Source organism: Opisthocomus hoazin, chromosome Z (assembly GCF_030867145.1).
Source record: "Opisthocomus hoazin isolate bOpiHoa1 chromosome Z, bOpiHoa1.hap1, whole genome shotgun sequence".
Taxonomy (NCBI): domain Eukaryota; kingdom Metazoa; phylum Chordata; class Aves; order Opisthocomiformes; family Opisthocomidae; genus Opisthocomus; species Opisthocomus hoazin.
In genome coordinates, this window is record NC_134454.1 from 73,756,732 (window position 1) to 73,776,053 (window position 19,322).

The following is a 19,322-nucleotide window of genomic DNA, read 5'->3' on the forward strand; positions in this document are numbered from 1 at the left end:
TTCTGCTGGAAGGGGGTTATTCACATAAACATTATAGAGTTGATGCCAAAACCTGCCTTGTTTGAGGGAGAAGGTGGAGAGAAGAGAACTCTGTTTAGCTCAGGCAAGAAGTTACCCTTTTACACGAATCTGTGGTCATCTCACCAATCTGGATCATTTTAACACTCAGACAGTAAATGTTTAGACTCCATATAAAGACTTTTTTTCCAATTTAATGGCAAGTCTATCAGCACTTGGAATGCAGGGCTCTCCTGGGTAATAGCACGGAGCATAAATATACCCAGTGTTACACCATGAGTCGTTTTGCCGCTTGCCAGAACTCAGCAAAATTGTCGGGCCTTTTTGCCTATTTGCTTTGGGCAAAATGACTTCTATCTACACTATTTTACCTGGGTTTTTTTCTCCCTACTTATTTCACAAGTTGTCAGTGGCAGGACTTTTCCATTATTTGCTGTACAAGAAAGCAAAAAAAGGTTTTCATTTGCAGACCAGCAGGAGCTTAAAGTACAGAGGCACAAGAGTTTTCAAAAGAATGAACAAAACAAAGCATAAGTGAGTTTTTCTACCATTTTTAGACAGATTTTGACACTTATCAGGTTGAAACTACTTAGCTTTTTCTCATGATTGACAAATAGGTTGACCATACGCTTTAAAAGAATTAATGAATATATCACCCTGCAGAACACTAGTGCATGCATTATTCATTCTGCCTCAGCTTGTTTGAAATGTTCACAAGAAGAGGAACTCTAACAGGTACTGTTTCATTTCATCATTTGCAGTGCCTGCGACCTGACTGCAGTAAAATTTACAGAACCAGGCTCTTGTATGATTAATTTACTACTACCTTAAGGATCCACTATAATTCTGGTACCATTACACACATGGGTTTCTGTTGTTTCATGTTCATGGGTTTAAATCCAGCAAATGCTTCCTTAAAGTATGTTTTTAATTTTATATATCAGACATAGGAGACATTCTGTGAAATTTCAAGAAGGGCTCCTTTGGAAGAAACCGATAGAATTCAAGCTAAGCAAGCAATCCTTAGATTAATCTGCTTGTGTCCACTCCTCTGTAATTTTGAACTAGAGAAAACTCCAAAACAAAAAGGCCCATAGGACTCCTAGACAAATAAATGAATAAAAACATCCAGCAAGGTCTCCCTCACCTAGTTATTGGGCAAAGCAAGGGAGAGGTGTAAACTCTCCACAACACACTAACCCTGACACCTCTTTGCTCTTCTTCTTGGAATTCCTCATGATGTGAAGTAGAAGTGGCACGAAAAAACCCAAAATAAAACTACTCGGAACAGCTTGCTTGGGGTGCAATCCACACTGCTCAGAGGACAGAAGGCAAACAGGGAAACAGGACATGAAGCCATAATACACGCCACTGTCTACGTGCAGCAGCCCTCTACCCTCTTCCTTAAACATGAAACATTAAACAACAGCCGAATACTAGTGGAGTCATAACAGAAAGCGATGAACTGTGAATATGGCTTCTTCTGAAAACTGGGATGGAGACCGAGCACACGAAAGCTTACCTCCGTGAACAACCATGGTGGAAAACAGCTGTCTTGTTTCTTATCTGAATTCTGTTGGGAACTTTTGAAATTTCACGGTAGAGCTGTTACCAAAAAAAATTGCTGAAGTGCAGAACAATAAGTTAAAAGTTAAAGGTGAATTTTTTATTTCTTTTCAGTTTTCCATTCCTCATGTGTGTGATTACAAAAGCTCCACTCACATTTATAATTAAAATATTCAGTGCCAGAAAGCAGCTGACAAACTGTTTCAGCCCTTGTAATCTGTAGCACAGTCCTTTAGGGCATCATTTACCAAATTTGACCAATATGCTTAACCGTTAAAACAAAATTAGCAAAGGTTTGTGTTATACACTGCTTGAATTGTATGTAATTAAGAGTAAACAAGCTCTGTTGTCTCCATTGGTATCTAATATGGTTTTATAATAACCAGACAGAGGCAGCCTTTGCTGTTGGGAAATTAATACTATAGAGAGTAACGAAAAACTAGGACTGAAAACTTTATGGTAGAGTTTTAAGATACAACAGAACTGAACAGACAAAACTTTTTTATAAAAGATGTAATCAAAAACTATACATGAAAACACTCAGTTGGACTAAAAGACCCTTGGAAACAGAACATCCTTTAACAAAAAAGCCTGCAGGGTTGGTAACCAGCAGTCACCTGAGACCCTACCATGTGGTGACCCTTACTAGAGTTTTAAGAGCAGACGACATCAGACAGTGAAAACACAACTAGAAGGAAAACAAAGACTATTTCAGTTTTAAACACACGAGACATGACTGTAAAAATTAAAACGTTTTCCAGAGCACTAAATAAACCTTTAAGACAGGTATTTACCATAAATAGGTGGAAGATAATAAAAATTCACAAATACAAACATATTAAAAATAGATTAATGTACCCTGCAAAGACACTATCACTTAAGTGTTTATATCACAAGTTTCAGGGGAACAAAAAGTAGGAGAAAATTGTTAACTGCAACTGCAAGTTTTTACATTTAATCCATGCTTGACCTTCTATTTCACAGAATCACAGAATGGTAGGGGTTGGAAGGGACCTCTGTGGGTCATCTAGTCCAACCCTCCTGCCGAAGCAGGGTCACCTACAGCAGGCTGCAGAGGACCTTGTCCAGGCAGGTCTTGAATATCTCCAGAGAGGGAAAATCCATAGCCTCCCTGGGCAGCCTGCTCCAGTGCTCCGTCACCCTCAGAGGGAAGAAGTTCTTCCTCATGTTCAGACGGAACTTCCTCTGCTTCAGTTTGTGCCCATTGCCCCTTGTCCTGTCGCTGGGCACCACTGAAAAGAGTCTGGCCCCATCCTCCTCACACCCTCCTTAAGATGTTTATAAGCATTTATTAGGTCCCCTCTCAGCCTTCTCTTCTTCAGGCTGAACAAGCCCAGCTCCCTCAGCCTCTCCTCACAGGAGAGATGCTCCTGTCCCCTCATCATCCTTGTAGCCCTCCGCTGGACACTCTTCAACATCTCCTCATCTTTCTTGAACTGGGGAGCCCAGAACTGCACACAGTACTCCAGATGAGGCCTCACTAGGGCAGAGCAGAGGGGAAGGAGAACCTCCCTCGACCTGCTGGCCACACTCTTCTTGATGCACCCCAGGATCCCATTGGCCTTCTTGGCAGCCAGGGCACACTGCTGGCTCATGGTCAACCTGTCATCCACCAGCACACCCAGGTCCCTCTCCACAGAGCTGCTCTCCAGCGGGTCCGCCCCAAGCCCAACTTTCCAGCCTGTCCAGGTCTCGCTGAATTGCAGCACAGCCTGCCGGTGTATCCACCACTCCTCCCAGTTTTCAGAGTCAAATGCACAGAATTTGTGAAACACAACAACATGTCTTTTTAACAAAAAGTTTTGGTTAGAAATAAAAATCAGAACTGATTTTTCACTGGAACATTTTTTAAATGTTTCCCAGATGACAGGGGACAGTTCTTTTTGGCTGTTTTTTTTTTTTTTGCAATGCCATAGCACTTCAGAACAACTCAGTACACACAGGGAAAACCTGCTCAGCCTGAACTCGTTGGAAGAAGTAGACCACACTTCACTAAGTACAATATGTCATTCTACATCCTAAATACCAGTAAAGTTTTAAGAGCTGACACCTAGACAGGAAGCATTTCAATAGAAAAGAATATTCTGACACTACAGAAAGTCTGTATTATTAACATTCTAAAGATGGCAATGATATTAATTCATTAATTGTGGGATATTGATATATATATTGCTTATACTATGCATTTTATACATATTCTATTTATTTTACATATTTTATATTAGATTTGGTGAATATTTAGAACAATATTTATACTTTATTATTTTACATACTTTCACTAGAAATATGAAAATTTAGCAAGGAAGACAAAAGAAGTGATGGGACAGTGTGCTCTGGCTGAGGGTTACCTGTGAATGCATTGACTCATAAACGAGTTACCACAGTTCTCTGTGGCTTAGTCAAGAGAAGACCCTTCTTCTTTTTATTCCAGTCTTTTGATAACACTATCAGATACTGCCATCAGGATAGACACAGCAGACAGGCTGTACATCTAGGCACAATTCTGTTTGCACAATGCGTGACCAGATCAAGTGTAACTGCATACGTCAAAACACAGCAGGACAGTTAAAAATTGGCTGGTGTTGACGTTGCCCACATATTTTTTTCAAGACGTGAATTTCATTTGCTAGATGCTGAGAGGGACTTGAGGGTACTGATAGACGAAAGGCTGGACATGAGCCGGCAATGTGCGCTGGCAGCCCAGAGGGCCAACCGTGTCCTGGGCTGCATCAGGAGAAGCGTGGGCAGCACGTCGAGAGAGGTGGTTCTGCCCCTCTACTCTGCTCTGGTGAGACCTCACCTGGAGTACTGCGTTCAGCTCTGGAGCCCTCAGCACAAGGACATGGAACTGTTGGAGCGGGTCCAAAGGAGGACTACAAAAACGAGGGCTGGAGCACCTCTCCTATGAGGACAGGCTGAGAGAGTTGGGCTTGTTCAGCCTGGAGAAGAGAAGGCTGCGGGGAGACCTGATTGCAGCATTTCAGTACTTAAAGGGAGCCTATAGGAAAGATGGGGACAATCTTTTTAGTAGAGACAACAGTGACAGGACGAGGGGTAATGGTTTTAAACTAAAACAGGGTAGGTTTAGGGTAGCTATAAGGAAGAAATTCTTTACAATGAGGGTGGTGAAACACTGGAACGGGTTGCCCAGAGAGGTAGTGGAGGCCCCATCCCTGGAAACATCCAAGACCTCTTTGGACAGGGCTCTGAGCAACCTGATCTAGTTAGTGGTGTCCCTGCTCACTGCAGGGGGGTTGGACTAGATGACCTCTAGGGGTCCCTTCTGACCCAAAACTTTCTATCATTCTATGATTCTATGCTCTGCAGTGAATGATCACTACCTCAAGAAGAGAATACTTCCTCCTGGGTTTTGTTCCTTTCTGCCTTTTCTTTTTTGTTGGGGGGGGGGGGCACGTCTTTCCCTTTTCTGCCTTTGATGTATATTTCTGTACATCCATGTTTTAGTCTTTAAGACAAGCCTACAAATGCACAGAAGATCAAAAGCACTGTTGTGAAAACAACATTCTGGTTGACTCCTACTCCTGGTGCAAGTCAGTGCTCATTCTACAGAGGGGACGGCTATCAGCACAGTAGTGGCAGAAATAGGACCTTTCTGATCTCTGTCTCATATTCTATATTATAGGAGAAGCCAACACCTAAACCCCCATTTCAGAAGCGTTATAGTGTAACATAGCCAAAAGTCAGCTACAAGCATCTTGTGCTACAGGGTAACAAGACATCACTTCAGATTAACCTCTCTTGATATTCAGAGGAAAAAGCACAAGGCAGATAAAGAAAAATGCTGCTGCCCATGCTCACATAGGCACCATTTCCGTGTTCACAACAGACACGAAAACTATTTTCTCTAATGCCAGACCATTAAGTTCTTACACATATTTATGTGGAACAAGTGACATCCAGTGGCTGGTACAAGCAATCACTACTCAAGTCCCAAGTCGGGTGCTCCAACATCCGTATCTTTCTGCCTCGCTTCTTCTGCTCACTGTTTACTCCAAGTGCCCACAGCGAGTCAACCAGTTCTTGTCCGAGGAGAACTTTTTCAGGACCCTCACTAAAAAAATCACAGGGGACAATGACACGAGGATTAGGGAGGTACACAGGAAGCTCAGATCACATTCAATGAAGATTTTGATGTTAAGGTTTGCAGTGGCATTTGACCACAACGCCACTTATGTTTCAGCTTGTTTTAATCCTCAAAAAAGTAAAATGAAAATTTATTTCCTAAAGGTACTCCAAAGGATTTTGCTACCTATCTGTGATACACATCAAATCTCAAAGTGCTGCATAGAGTACTCTCGAAAAGCACATATTAACAGCTGAATTGAGTAGGTGCGTTTATAAATTGTTTCTGAAAAATCACAGCAAGACAATTCTAGAACTGCGAAAGGGAACACAGAAGCAGCATTAGACATTTTGCCTGGGTAATATTGTTGCAAACACCTGATATCCAAAGGTACTTTTACACTTATAAACTACATTAAACTTCATTTTTCTGAGCCCTAAAATCAAGTATTTCCACACTAACTGACCCGGCATAGATAATTTCACATAAGGACCTAGGAAATTATCTCCTTAACCTGTTTTCTGAAAACTTCTCACAATAACATCACATGGGCAGAATTTATACACCCATTTATTTAGATCTCCAACCTGGATGCTCTGCAGTGATCCAAAGAAAATGGGAGATCTCCTACGACAGTCTCAAGCACAAGGCCCAGTCACAGCATCAGGGACTTACCAGACCTTGCAGTTGTTCTTAACACTGATAGCATAACTCACTGAAAAAGGACACAGCACAGAAAAGAAGCTCAGAACCTATCAAAAGGCAGCCACTGACCATTTGTGTCACAAAAACTGCTCGAATGAATATATGATGTGACTACTGAACAGTCTTGGGGTAGCAGGCATTCATTTTACATTATACTATTTTATTATTAATGAGCAATATACAGACTGGAATCCAGTTAACTAAAAAGAGAATTCTATGAACTATGTAATTCTGTAACAGACTGAAGCATCTCGGCTAATTTTAAAGAAGTATTTGATAAAATATTCAGTCAAGTACTCTGGTCTGAAAGACATCAAATGTCAGAAAACACAATGGAGTATTTTTAAAAATTTGCCCTTTTTTCTACTTTGACATATCCTCTATACCTATTCTCCATGCAAGTGCAACTTCCTCTATTTGCTGTAACTTACTTACAGGAAGATACTTTATTTTTTTGGCATGTTAATTGTAACATGTGAATTCTATTTTAAATTCTTATCTAAGAATTGTAAAGATTTCAGGACTTAAAATGAGGTTAACCAACGTGGTTGCTACAGAAAAAGAAAATGGGCAAAGACATTTAAGAATAAATGCCACAAAACCACACCAGATGGCTTTAATACCACATTAATATTTAATAATTTTAGATCCCATAGCAATAAGAAATGTTAGAAGGTACAGGTTTGCCTGACGTACCACAGAAAACAAGTTTTGTAAGAAGAAATAATGTAAGACCAAACAATATAGCTGGGAAAAGTACCAGATGAGCTGTCAGGCTAACACACCCATCAAAGCTGAGTACAAGGCCATTTCCAACTAGAAGAAAATTAGGTCTCAAAAATGTGTCTATTCTTTTCCCAGCTTCATCTGTTGCCTAACAAAAGGTGTCAACTCTCCCTTTTATTTTTAGGCTGTTATGACAATAACAGGCCACCAAAAAAACAGCAACAACCAACTCCCCAAGAAGGAAAGGTCTTTTTCAGCAGATAATGTCATAGATGCTCCATTATACATCTTGCACGAGGATTATTTCTCAGTGGTAACAGGAACACAAGCTAAGCCGAAGACAGCTAGCTTTGACACTTCTGGAACAAGCTTTCAAAAAAATCTCTAAATGCGCAAACAGGGAGCAGCGTACGTAGAAGTCTTCACTGTTCAAGCAAAATGTGTTTGTAGAGATAAGTGCCAGCTGAAACCTACATTTTCAGAACTCCCATTTACATATGCCAACACACATACAAACAGAGCTTTATTCTTACTGTTTGGATCTCAGCAATATTTATTCCTACAGGATTTTAATAAATGATGGCAAAACACTAGCCTTAAAAGATGTACTTCTTTTGTGGCAACTCATATTCCCTATTCTGCATGCTTTGGTATTGCCTGGGGAGAAAAAAATCCTAACTCCTCTTGTAAACAAGAGGTATTACTGTCACAGGGCAGTCATGAGGAAAACCAGGACCCCCTTTCTCAGAGTATCAAACCTTCCCTGAGACACAAAAGGTCTGTATCATACTGTTCTTTAGTGGTCTTTCTTTCCAACCGTCTCTTATTTTGGGCCCCAAAAAAATATTTTCTACAAAAGAAATACACTCCAGTAAGGGGATAATGCTTTGTTTTACCTATACTTTAATCAGAAAACACGAATTTCATATTTCAAAGATAAAAATCTCAATATCTCCATTTTTTAAATGTCTCTATTTTGACAGCTTGTGAATACTGACTTAAATCACAAATAATTCCCATTAGGAGCACTGAAATTTGTGGATACAGCACTAGATTCAGGCTGGATAAAGTATCTTCTTGTGTCATTATTGTGATGAAACTTTAATATGTAAAACATAAAATTAAAAAAAAAAAAGCCTTAGATGCCCGATTTCCATTTGTCTCTGCTCCCTTCCAATTATCATTGTATTCAACACAATTTAATGCTTGCAGGCCATGGTAATTTTTTCACATGTTTCCAATCCTATTAAACATGGCTACCTCCCCCAACACAAAAGGCAGACAATTAACAAAATAATCAAAACTAATTTTCACCCACAAAATGAACCGAATAAAAGTGACACTGCAAGTTCATCAGAGTAATTGCCAAACCCATTATAGCTACTCTTAAAAGTAAAAGCCATGAAGGAAGCACTTTCTGGATCTAAATAGACAAAAGGGAGTTGATATTACCTTTGCTTGAAAAAGGAAAAATATTAATGCATTTAAACTCTGGCAGAATGCTTCGGTATTTCCTGCAAAGAACATAAGTCTTCAGGTATGGTAAACTTCATGTCACACTGATCAAAATCTGAGCTACTTCCCTGTCCTAACCTAATATATTATTACAGAAGTCTGGCTGAGAGTCAAATCAGTATATTTTGAAGATAAAATAAAAAAGATACTAGTTGAAAACTAAGGCTCAAATACTGACTTTAGCACCTCACCAATATGTTTTCTGAGAAAAAAAGAGCATTTCCCGCGGGAACAATTCTAACAAAAAACACCTTCTCAAAGACATATCTTTCAAATACTAGAACTTGGGTCTGAATTAAAGAGACAAGTAAGTTAAAAAGCTTTTACAGCTATTTGCACTGAGAAGTGATACTATGCATGGAAGGCTCTGCTATGGGTTTATTGAACACTAATGGTAGAATAACACCTAAAAAACACAAAACCATAGTCTGTAGACTATGTTTGTTCCAGGTTCTGGCTGGTAAAAGATTCAGCTCTCTTTTTAAGAGCTGGCAATTTTAAAGACAAATATTTTGAGAAGAATGCATGCACAGAAACAATGTGTTGCTCAGACTACTACTTATTTTAATTTAAAAATGGATGATGTTTGTAAGCCACTGTACATTTTCTGAGATGATAGGATATCACACCCATTCAAACACTGAGGTTTAACTATTCAGCCCAAAGTCACAGAGCTGGTCTATGAATAGAATTAAAGAGAATTGATGGTTAACAAAGTCAGACTCACCCCCTCTTGAAAATTCTCTCATTTGTCATGTCATCTACAAAGAACGTGGAACTTCAGATGCCTCCTTCTTACCCAAAGGGGTACACTGTAATTCATCAGGCAGATCAAACCAGTACATCTGCAAGCCTTTTTACCTGCAATGTTACACCATTGGTTACACCGAGCTCTTCAAGCTGTACTTTGGTCTTTACTGTCACTACAGCTTCAACCCAACGTTGTTTTGCTCAACCTTTTAATAACAAATATTCCAATAAATCTGAGGAATGGCAACATGTGTCTAATATGAGGACTATGATAATCTCAAAGTAATACACCAGGGTATGTTTCCAAATTAAAACTGAAGTTTCTCATTCATATTATCTCCCATTGAGGCCCTATTCACTCTATTCAGAGCTTTAATGACCATAAGGGATTTACGGCTACCTTAAAGAGCAAATGAATCACAGAATCGTTTGGGTTGGAAGGGACTTTACAGATCATCTAGTTCCAACCCCTCCTGCCATGAGCAGGGATATCTTCCACCAGCCCAGGTTGCCCAAAGCCCCATCCAACCTGGCCTTGAACACTGCCAGGGAGGGGGCAGCCACAGCTTCTCTGGGCAGCCTGTGCCAGTGCCTCACCACCCTCATAGTAAAGAAAAATGAGCAGATTTATATTTGAAAACAAATGTTAGAGCAGCAGAATGACATTCTAGGACCCACCACAATGCCAGTCTACAGCAGAGATGGGAAGCTACCTCTTTTCTATGCTGGCATCAGAGCTACAGATACAGGACAGTAACATGGGGCTACTGTAGGGTTTCCTGCAACATCAACGCCACAAAAAATGCAAAGGTGACTACCTACTTTGGAGGACAACAGAAATTAGATCCATCAGTAAAGGGTTAGCATTTAAATACCAAATGACATATGATTTCAAACAAACCAAAAAAGGAACCAGTAGGTAAAAAGGCAACAGGTAGCTCTTGCTCCATTGCCCTGCAGAAAAAAATAGTTCCAAGGTCTATAGCCAAAATTCAGCAGTTCCATGGGCAACTTTAACACTGTTCACAGATCAAATTGACCAGGTAGAAAGCAAGGTTTATGAGATCTCTGAAAGTTTAAAAGAAGAAGTCGATGTTACATCAGGAATGCAACATGAAAATTACAGCAATACTTCGCACATTGCACTACGTTGATTACAATTCCCTGTTTTTAGAATTCCAGTATAATTAGATCAACTCACATCATATGGTTCACTAAACTAACATACAATGGATACGACTGGGGACAGAATGCTGAGGGATAATAAGAATTGTTGATGTGCCTATAAACTGGAGAAGAGTCAGCTTCCTGTGTTGTGTCCGCACATTAACAAATCCACCATAAAACACTTGAAAACTTAAGTTCATTGTACTACAGCCTATGAAAACAATGAGCTTCTGAGAATGTAAAATCAGAAAACCAAATGGTTTTTCCTATCCACATCTGTAATATCTTAATAGGGAGAATGGGCAACTGCTAGTTATTACTGCATAAGACAGCTTTAACATCTGCTTGAGCTTTTTATATTCACTAGCTGTTAGCTTCCATTCCGCTAGGGATTTTTTAAATTATGGGTTAGACTGACCATGTAATAGAATAACTTAATTTCATGCTGTGCTAGAGTTCAACTGCAATCTTCTTTCAGACATACTTCTTACTGAGTGTGAAGCCCCCTCAGCCCTTCTGTCCTCCAGCTCCTTTGTTGCTTCCTTCCTTTAACAGGGAAAGGCTTGGCTAATAACCAGTTCTATGGGGTTTGTCAACAAGAGACAGTAAAGAAAGGTTAAGAGACACACAGGGCCTTTTCCCGGTCTCATGCCTAACTGCAAAACATCACACTGTTAGTAAGTGTCCTATTCAGCACATCTAACAGAACTGCATCATGTATAATCTCATTTTCAAAGCTACACTTCCATGTGAAGTAAAGGTCTGATCTTTGCAGCACAACTACTTTACTTCTGATGTACAATTTCTTCCCCATCTCGTCTAACACACTCTGACCCTATTTTCAAAATGCGTAACAGACATACTTCATACCTCTTGTTCACGTAATACTCCACAGACAGCAGAAGTTGGTAAAAAACGTTTAATAGTTATTTTCTATATCCTTGGCTAACTGAAACTGCTTTGCAGAAGTACAACATACAGAGTTAAAAAAAGCGTCAAGAGGTTTGAATTTAAAAATTTGCAATGAACATTTCAGAGAGCGATTTCTGTAACAGGGAAGTAAAACTGGGTACTAATTTACAATTTGTACAAGCTGTGCAGAATATTGGACTGCGGAGTGCCCAGTTTCAGAGTGATATATACAGGGCCATATACAGTCTTGGAGTGTATGGGGGAAAAATAAAACTGATGAACTGTCACCAAGAGAATAACACAAACTATCTATGCATGTGTTCAGTTGTAGAGTATGATCCCCCTCATACGCAGCGAAAATCTGTCTCCAGGTAAAGTTCAGTACAAAAAGCAGAATAGTTATGTTTCCTCTAGTACTTTTTTCCGTTCACGCTCATTAGCTAAATTTTCTCATTATCTCTGCAACTGGAGAAAAACTTTTTTCATTCGAAATCATTATAATGATCGCCCTGGAATAAGGGCTATCAATTTGTCCCTTAATTTCTCAGGTAATAACTTACTGATTTAGGACTGGTTTTGATACTTCAACACACCACTCTTCTGGAACTTGGGGCTTCTAAGCCCATTTATGAAGAGGTGCAAGTACGTATATTACTCTCAGGAAGAACCATGTATCCCACCAGTCTAACACAGTTAATGTAATACATCCTCTGGGCAGCTACAGAGCAGTTGGATTACGGAAGTTATTGCAATTTATAATTTATTTTATTTTCAAACCACCCCACATTAGTGGTATTGTTAGAACAATACCCACTGCAAGTCTTATGAAATCAGTATTTGAACTGCACTGCTCAGGTACAAAACAGAGTGCCCAGATCTCCCAATATTCAAATTCATTCCTGTAAAGTTTTCCTGCAGAATTTAGAAGCTTACACAAAGGCATACATGTGCTAGTAGAGTGAAAAGCTTTTCTTGCTTTGCAGTGTGTTTTTTGAATTTAAATTTTAAGTTAACCTATTACAAATAATTAAGCTCCAGAATTGAGGAAGTGAATTACACCCTCTCATTCTCTTACATGCTCTGGAGATCTGGAAGTCTATCTTAGCAATTATTTCAGCACAACAGAACCAAACCTGGCAAACAAGGTGCTCAGTGCCGAGGATATGAAATCCAGTCCTATATGTCTGAGGGTCTTCTCTGTGGACTGCCTCTAATCCGGTCACAGACTAAACGTTCATTCATGGCTCTAGCACATCTTCTAGCTTAGTTTCAAAAGAATTCAAGTTTGTGTGCTCCAAGACTGCTCTGCAACAGAACTCAAAACTTTTCAAGTGGAAAAAAACCTGTGATTCACTCCAAAAGCCAGCTTTTTATTCAAACTAAAATACAGGAGTAGGTTCAGTACCCAATTTCCTTATTTCAACGGACCAGAATTACACGCTTGCTACAGGGAGCCAACATAGCAGGATATGTATGACTCATTAGATGATTACATGGTTTCTAAAATTTCAAACTAAAGCAAGAGTTTGATAAACAGATTGATGGATTAACAGATCACATAGCTGCAAACTCATTATTTTGTAATCAGTGAAAGTCCCCTACTTACAAAAGGTTGCAAAGTCAATTTACTATTACAATACAAAACTTCATGCTTCTCAGGACAGAAAGTAAATAGTGTATTTGCTAGAAACAGGAGATTTTACAAAGTTAAAATTTGATTTCTGGTCTGAATGAGCTGACACTGGCTCAAGCAGGGCAAGGGTGAGGACACGGAAACAATAGGCCAGGCAGCCTCACCTTGACGCTGGGAAGGTGACATAGCCAGCTCCCCTGGGAACTTCATGAAAGACAAGGCAACTAGGAACAGGCAGCATGATTTTAGCACAGGCAAATCACACCTGACCAACCTGACTGTCTTCCATAGCGAGATGGCTGACCCTATGGGCACAGGAAGTGCCATGATGCTGCATACCTTGATTTTTAGCAAGGCCTTTGATTAAGGTTTCCCACAGTATCCAGCCACAATAGTGACATATAGTTTACATGAGTGGAGTATCGACTGGGTGGAAAACTAGCTGGTCCACCAGACCCAAATGGTTGTGATCGCAATATGAAGTCCAGTTAGCAGTAAAGTACCAGTAGCGTTCATGAGGGGGGTCAGTACCGACATCAACACTCTTTAATGTCTTTATTACTAACCAGGACAACGGGAAGAATGAGTGCACTCACAACAAGCTCACAGATTTTAGCAAACTGCAGAAACAAATTATATACCGCAGGGTGTGACTGCCAGAGGGACCTCAGCAGGCTAAGAAACAGGTTGACAGGAATCTCGTTAAGTTCCAATGTAAATGCAAAGTCCATTACTCAGGATGGAATGACTCCATACAGAAGTGGAGCAGGGTCTGACTAGCCAGAAAACAGCTCTGCAGAAAACAAGATGGTCCCACTAGGCCACCATGAAACATCATCACAACCTTGCAAAGGCCAGCTGCATATTGGGCTGCACCAGTAAGCATATGGCCAGCAGGTAAGGGAAGTCACAATTCCGCTACACTCTGTACTTGTGACACTGCATCTGGATTAGTGTGTCCAGTACAAGGAACCATTGACATGCTGAAGCGAGCCAAACTGGGAGGCACCACTCACATATGACATACAAGTAGAAACAGAAAGAACTGAGTTTGTCAGCCTTAGAAGGATAAGGGCAGAATCTTCCTATTGTTTTCCACGAGACAGTGGTGAGAACAGACTCTTTTCAGAGGGGCACAGTAACAGGATTAGGCTAGGTACTGCACACAAGTTTCAGCAAAGGAAATTCCAATTAGTTATTAAAAATTGTTCACAATGGGAATAATCAAACACTGGAATAGGGGAACAGACCGTCTGTGCAAACTGCACCCAGGAAACATTCAGCTTAAAGCCTGGAGCCATCTGATCAAACTGGATCTCTTTTCAGCAGGTGACAGGAACAAATCATCTTTAGGGAATCCTTTCAAACCAAATTCCTCTGTCACTTTAGTAGTGCAACAACTTGTATTAAAAACAAAGGTCCAAGGTGCCTCACGGCCATGGACACACACTGTCAAGTTCCACCAGCTGAACAGAGATTAGTGCCCTCCAACCCTTTCCTTTCGTTCTTGCTTTGCCATGATCTAATCAGAACAGATATTCATAGCCTGCTGAGGCAGGCTAGAGTAAATACCTCTTGGGGGATAACAAGCAGCTGGAGATAGGGAGAGAGAGTAAAATCTTCAAACCAGCAGGCAGATCCACAAAGGGACACAAGCTAACGGCCAGACTACAAATCCACATACTGTGTATACGCGTCCCGGTGGCCTCCTCAGCCAGGTAAGAGAGGTTACCCACGAATCCACGCCAGGCTGCAGCGTCTGAAAGAGACTTCAAGCCTCAGCTTGACCAAAGCTTGAAGAAAACATGAAAATCGCATGTCAGACTTGTGCAATGATACAACTGAACATACTATCAGATGGCAAAAATTATTCATCATTCACTTTTAAGGTAGAAACTGAAATAATCACAACAATCAATTTGATCATTTTGTAAAACTAAATAACCAAGAACTGAAACAAACTTACATATGGTGCCAGGCTCAAAGGAAGAAGTCATCTTGCACCCCAGCCAATGGAAAATGAAGTACTCACCCAAGTTAGCTCTTACAACATTTTTTTTTTTTTAAAGTCTAAGGCAACACTTAACTGGGATCAACTGCTCTTATGAGAGCAGAGAGAGAATGAACCCTCTTCATTTACTAGAAAAGCTTACAGTGAAGTTGCTAAGGTCAGGTGACATCAGTCATAGCTAAAACGAATATTTTTAAGAACCATTCAAATTAAAAAAAAAAAAAAGAAAAGAAATATGCATATTTCACAGTGATTTCTTTTCACTACATTCTTCCATCTCAATTATTCTTTGGTGGCATTTTGATCGTCTCACTTCCAGAAAGAATCTCAGACTACTTCCCTACTCAGGAAACACAACAGGAGAGAAAAGAGACAACGATCAATAAAGAAAAATAATCAGCTTTTTATTAGCACTTCAACAATTACCTGGTGTTTCACGGTAAAGCACAGTTTTAAAGATGACACTGGTACCTCTGATCCAACGTAACAGTATGGGATTTTTCCAAATACAAAGGAAAAGAAAAAAATTTGTTCCCCCCCATCCCCGTCGTGTTTCTTTAAGAAAAACTTAGTATTACTTCAGCTACTTACAAGCAGAGACATGTTGCATACCGCAGTTAGATACTTCAACTTTGACAATACAAAAATTAGTACTTTAGGATGTTATATCTCTTCTAATCCCTTTTTTGCTTAGTTGAGAGGGAGAGAGACAAAGGATTTTTTCCTTGTCTTTACCCTTCTCCCATTTCCCTCCTATTTTTGCAGACCTAAAAAAAAAGTTGAATACAATGAAATCGAAAGGCCATACATGCTACATTTCAATATAGCTGCCGCAATGATTTAAATTAAAATTTAATTACAAGTCTTCTCCTGCAGTGTACAACATATTAATGCTTACATTATAATTTTCATTTCAGTTATATAAAAGACATTTGCAAAAAGGGTAGCTTCTTTCATACACTGTTACATTTATTAATGCATCACCTGTTCAAAGTCTGTATTTAAGTGATCTTCACATAAAAACAGAGGTAGCTAAGTAGAAATACTTATATGAGGTCTCTATACATGGTGTAATAAAAAAATGTTTGTCTATCAGTCAAGATGAATTAATTTCAAAACTTACTTCATAATAGTTTGTCTTCTTCAGATATGAATGCTTTCTAACACAAGTACAGTTATTTCTATTTAGCCTTTGTCACCATGGACAGTTGCTACATCATTACGGAAACATGATAAATTCATTTTCTTAGGCAAATATTTGAGTTCCACTGAAGTATACTTAACATAATAAAAACAGAACTGCAATCTATGAATTTAATTTAATTCTTTGCTGAATTTATTACGTGAATTTAACAGTGCTTTTAATTAGATTAGGGAGAAGTCAAATAATCAAAACACTGGATTTTAAGTTTGGTATGTTTCTGTGCTGTCCAAACAATAGCTTATTTATTTAGAAAAATTCTAATAAACTCCAGCATCTTAAATATGTTCAAAAGTGCCTTTTCCAGCATCACAAAAACGTTAATTAAGAAAGCATCACTAAATTTTAAAGTAGTAAATACAGTTACAAGTCTAAGTGAACATAAACTGAAACACTGTGGTCCAAATTCTATGAACAGATCAGATATGTGAAATGTTCTGCCTGTGCAGAACTGGACCATATATTTCCCCAGATACTCAAAAAGGCAACGACTGGAAAAGATGGAGAATTTAGCAGCTGCTTAGAACAGTTAAGCAGTGCAAGCAAGCATACATTTCCTCGTCAGGCCTAAAGATCACTTGGTAGGTCCCTGAAATCCTGTGTTTCATTTTACATAATGTAAGCGCGCACTAGAAAAGAGTGGAACAGTATTTTAAAGAACAGTAACTTTCCTAAAATGTTTCTGATTCACAGCATCCATACAATCCCCAAAAGAAACAGTTGCATTTTTCTATAGAGATTTAACACAATATTATGTTTAGAATCTCAGATCATGTAAGCATCTATTTGGATTTGCTTGCATCTGTTTGTAATTCTGATTTAAGTTCTGATGAAATGAACTGTTGTTTTGTCCATACTGGCCAAAGAACAGCTTTGAAGATAAGACAGAGTAAAATTTTGGCACAGTATTTTTTAGTGAATTTCCACAACAGAAGTATAGACAGTTAGGAGGAAGAAGCCAATAACTACTTAAAGATGACCATGAGTCATCAGTTCTTCCTTCTAACAGCTCAACGTTAATCTTAAAATGCACATTTTTATTCTTTAATGCATTGTCTCATGGGAGACTTAGCTTGAAGGGCTAATGTGCCCACCCTTTCATAAAAGCCTACATTCCCCAACTCAGCTACATCTCCTAGGAGTCAATGCAGTCTTCTCCAAATGCTGGCTGCATAATGATTAAGAGATTCTTCTAACTCTTGTTTTCCATGACCTCTGTGACAAAACTGTAGTCACAATCATGAGTGGAATATAAACCAGTATATTTAGCTTTGATACGATTCCCTGACTTTGGCCTGCAGGGCATCACAAGTCTTCTTAGCATCTCCCAGCAACATGGCAGTATTGGGTTTGTAGAAGATTGGATTGTCCACCGCTGCATAACCGACTCCTAAAGATCTCTTCATTACAATGACCTGCACATAAAGAGTTCATGTCTGAAACAGCAAAAACCAACCACCATTCCCCCGCAAACAAGGACAACACAAAACCAGCCTCCACAAAGGGAGAGGAAGCGAGATCCCTGGCCAAAATGGGATGCTCACTGCTACAAAACAATTTCAAATTTTAATATAGTAGAAAAATTGATATGCGGACCAGTTTCAGAAACATTTTATTGTTAAACATAATATTACGTGTCAGATGAAGAGACTGTGGACACTAGACATGCATATGCTTTTACTTTATTCCACGCAATAAAGTCAAAGCAAGATGGATACCGATGATTATAATACAGAAGGTTTTTGAAGTTTTTTTATTTTTGAACTACTTTAAGAACCTATTTTCCTGACACCAACACAATTCAGATTGGTGCAACGCCAGACTATTACGCTGTATTACTTCATACATGGGATTTTAAAATAAAGTAAAATAAAAATCCTAAAATAAATTTAAGCCATTTTTAGCTATTAAATGTCAAAGTAGTTAACCATGGCACCTTCAGCAGAGAAACCATGAAGCTTTACCAACTTTAACCACATGTTTCTTTCTCAAACTGCAACACACAGTTACACATAAAGCACTGATAAATGTATGTGCCTATGACTGAGTACTTGAATGGCTAACCCACAAAACAACTGAGGCTATGACTGGGTTCAAAAGGCAACATCAAAGTTTTCACATCAAGGAAACTCAAGTGTATGTACTTTAGACAAAATTATGTTGCTGTCAAAGAGCAAAACTGGTGAGGTAACTAAACTGTCAGTTCAATCTGGACAGACTAGGTTCTCCACTCAATCCAGCCACTCATGGGTCTTTTGGGGGGTTATTTATTTAGTTAGTTAGTAAGTTAGTTTTATTTATTAATTGTTGTATTTCCACCTCAGTATTAAAGTTGTCAATCAAATTTCCTATAAACTTAAAAAAACCAGATATTTGTGGAGAGACCCTTCAGGGCTGCAGATGTGAGCAGAACATCATTTATTCTGATCATATTTTTCAGTAGAAGCACTTTCATTGGTCTTTTCTACTGCAGTCATCATTAGTCTCACTAAAGCACTTGCTGACTATTATAAACTCATAAACAGTGCATCATACTTGCAATGTACTGACTGTTTTGTTGGACACCTTGCAGAAAAGCTTCTCATGGAAACCAGAAGAGTAGAATAATCTTTTTAGCTTATCCCATGAACCATGTTTTTTAAAAGCATGCTATCTAAGGAAGGTACTAATGCAACTCTGTTCATCTCACCTGTTTGGACTTCCAGACCTCAAGAACTGGCATTCCAGCTATGATAGAGTTTGGATCTTCCTGAGCTGCTGAATTAACTGTATCATTTGCACCAATCACAAGGACCAAATCAGTTTCTGCAGCAAGACAAAGAAAATAAAGCTGATGAAAAATTATCTGAAACCTGCACACTGAGGCTGATGTACATTTTTGTGTTAAATCTGATCTTTAGAGGCAGAACCACCCATTCTGGTAAGCACTCTACAAACAACAACAGGGAGAGTTCATTCACAAATATTTGTTCTATGTAAGAGGCAATGTATATGTAAAAGTCCAAGTGTGCTA

At 39.1% G+C, this 19,322-nt stretch overlaps 1 protein-coding gene across 3 annotated transcripts in view; it reads right to left on the reverse strand.

Moving 5' to 3' along the window:
- Positions 1-15,491: 15,491 nt before the first annotated feature.
- NNT (nicotinamide nucleotide transhydrogenase) overlaps positions 15,492-19,322 on the reverse strand; it is a 46,281-nt gene continuing 42,450 nt past the window's right edge. For all 3 annotated transcript variants that reach the window (XM_075410658.1, XM_075410660.1, XM_075410659.1), the window contains exons 21-22: positions 18,999-19,114; positions 15,492-17,724 (exon numbers count right to left, since the gene is read on the reverse strand). In XM_075410658.1, coding sequence (XP_075266773.1) covers positions 17,575-17,724; positions 18,999-19,114 — 266 coding nt within the window. In that variant the 3' untranslated portion in view covers positions 15,492-17,574. The remainder of the gene's footprint in view (positions 17,725-18,998; positions 19,115-19,322) is intronic.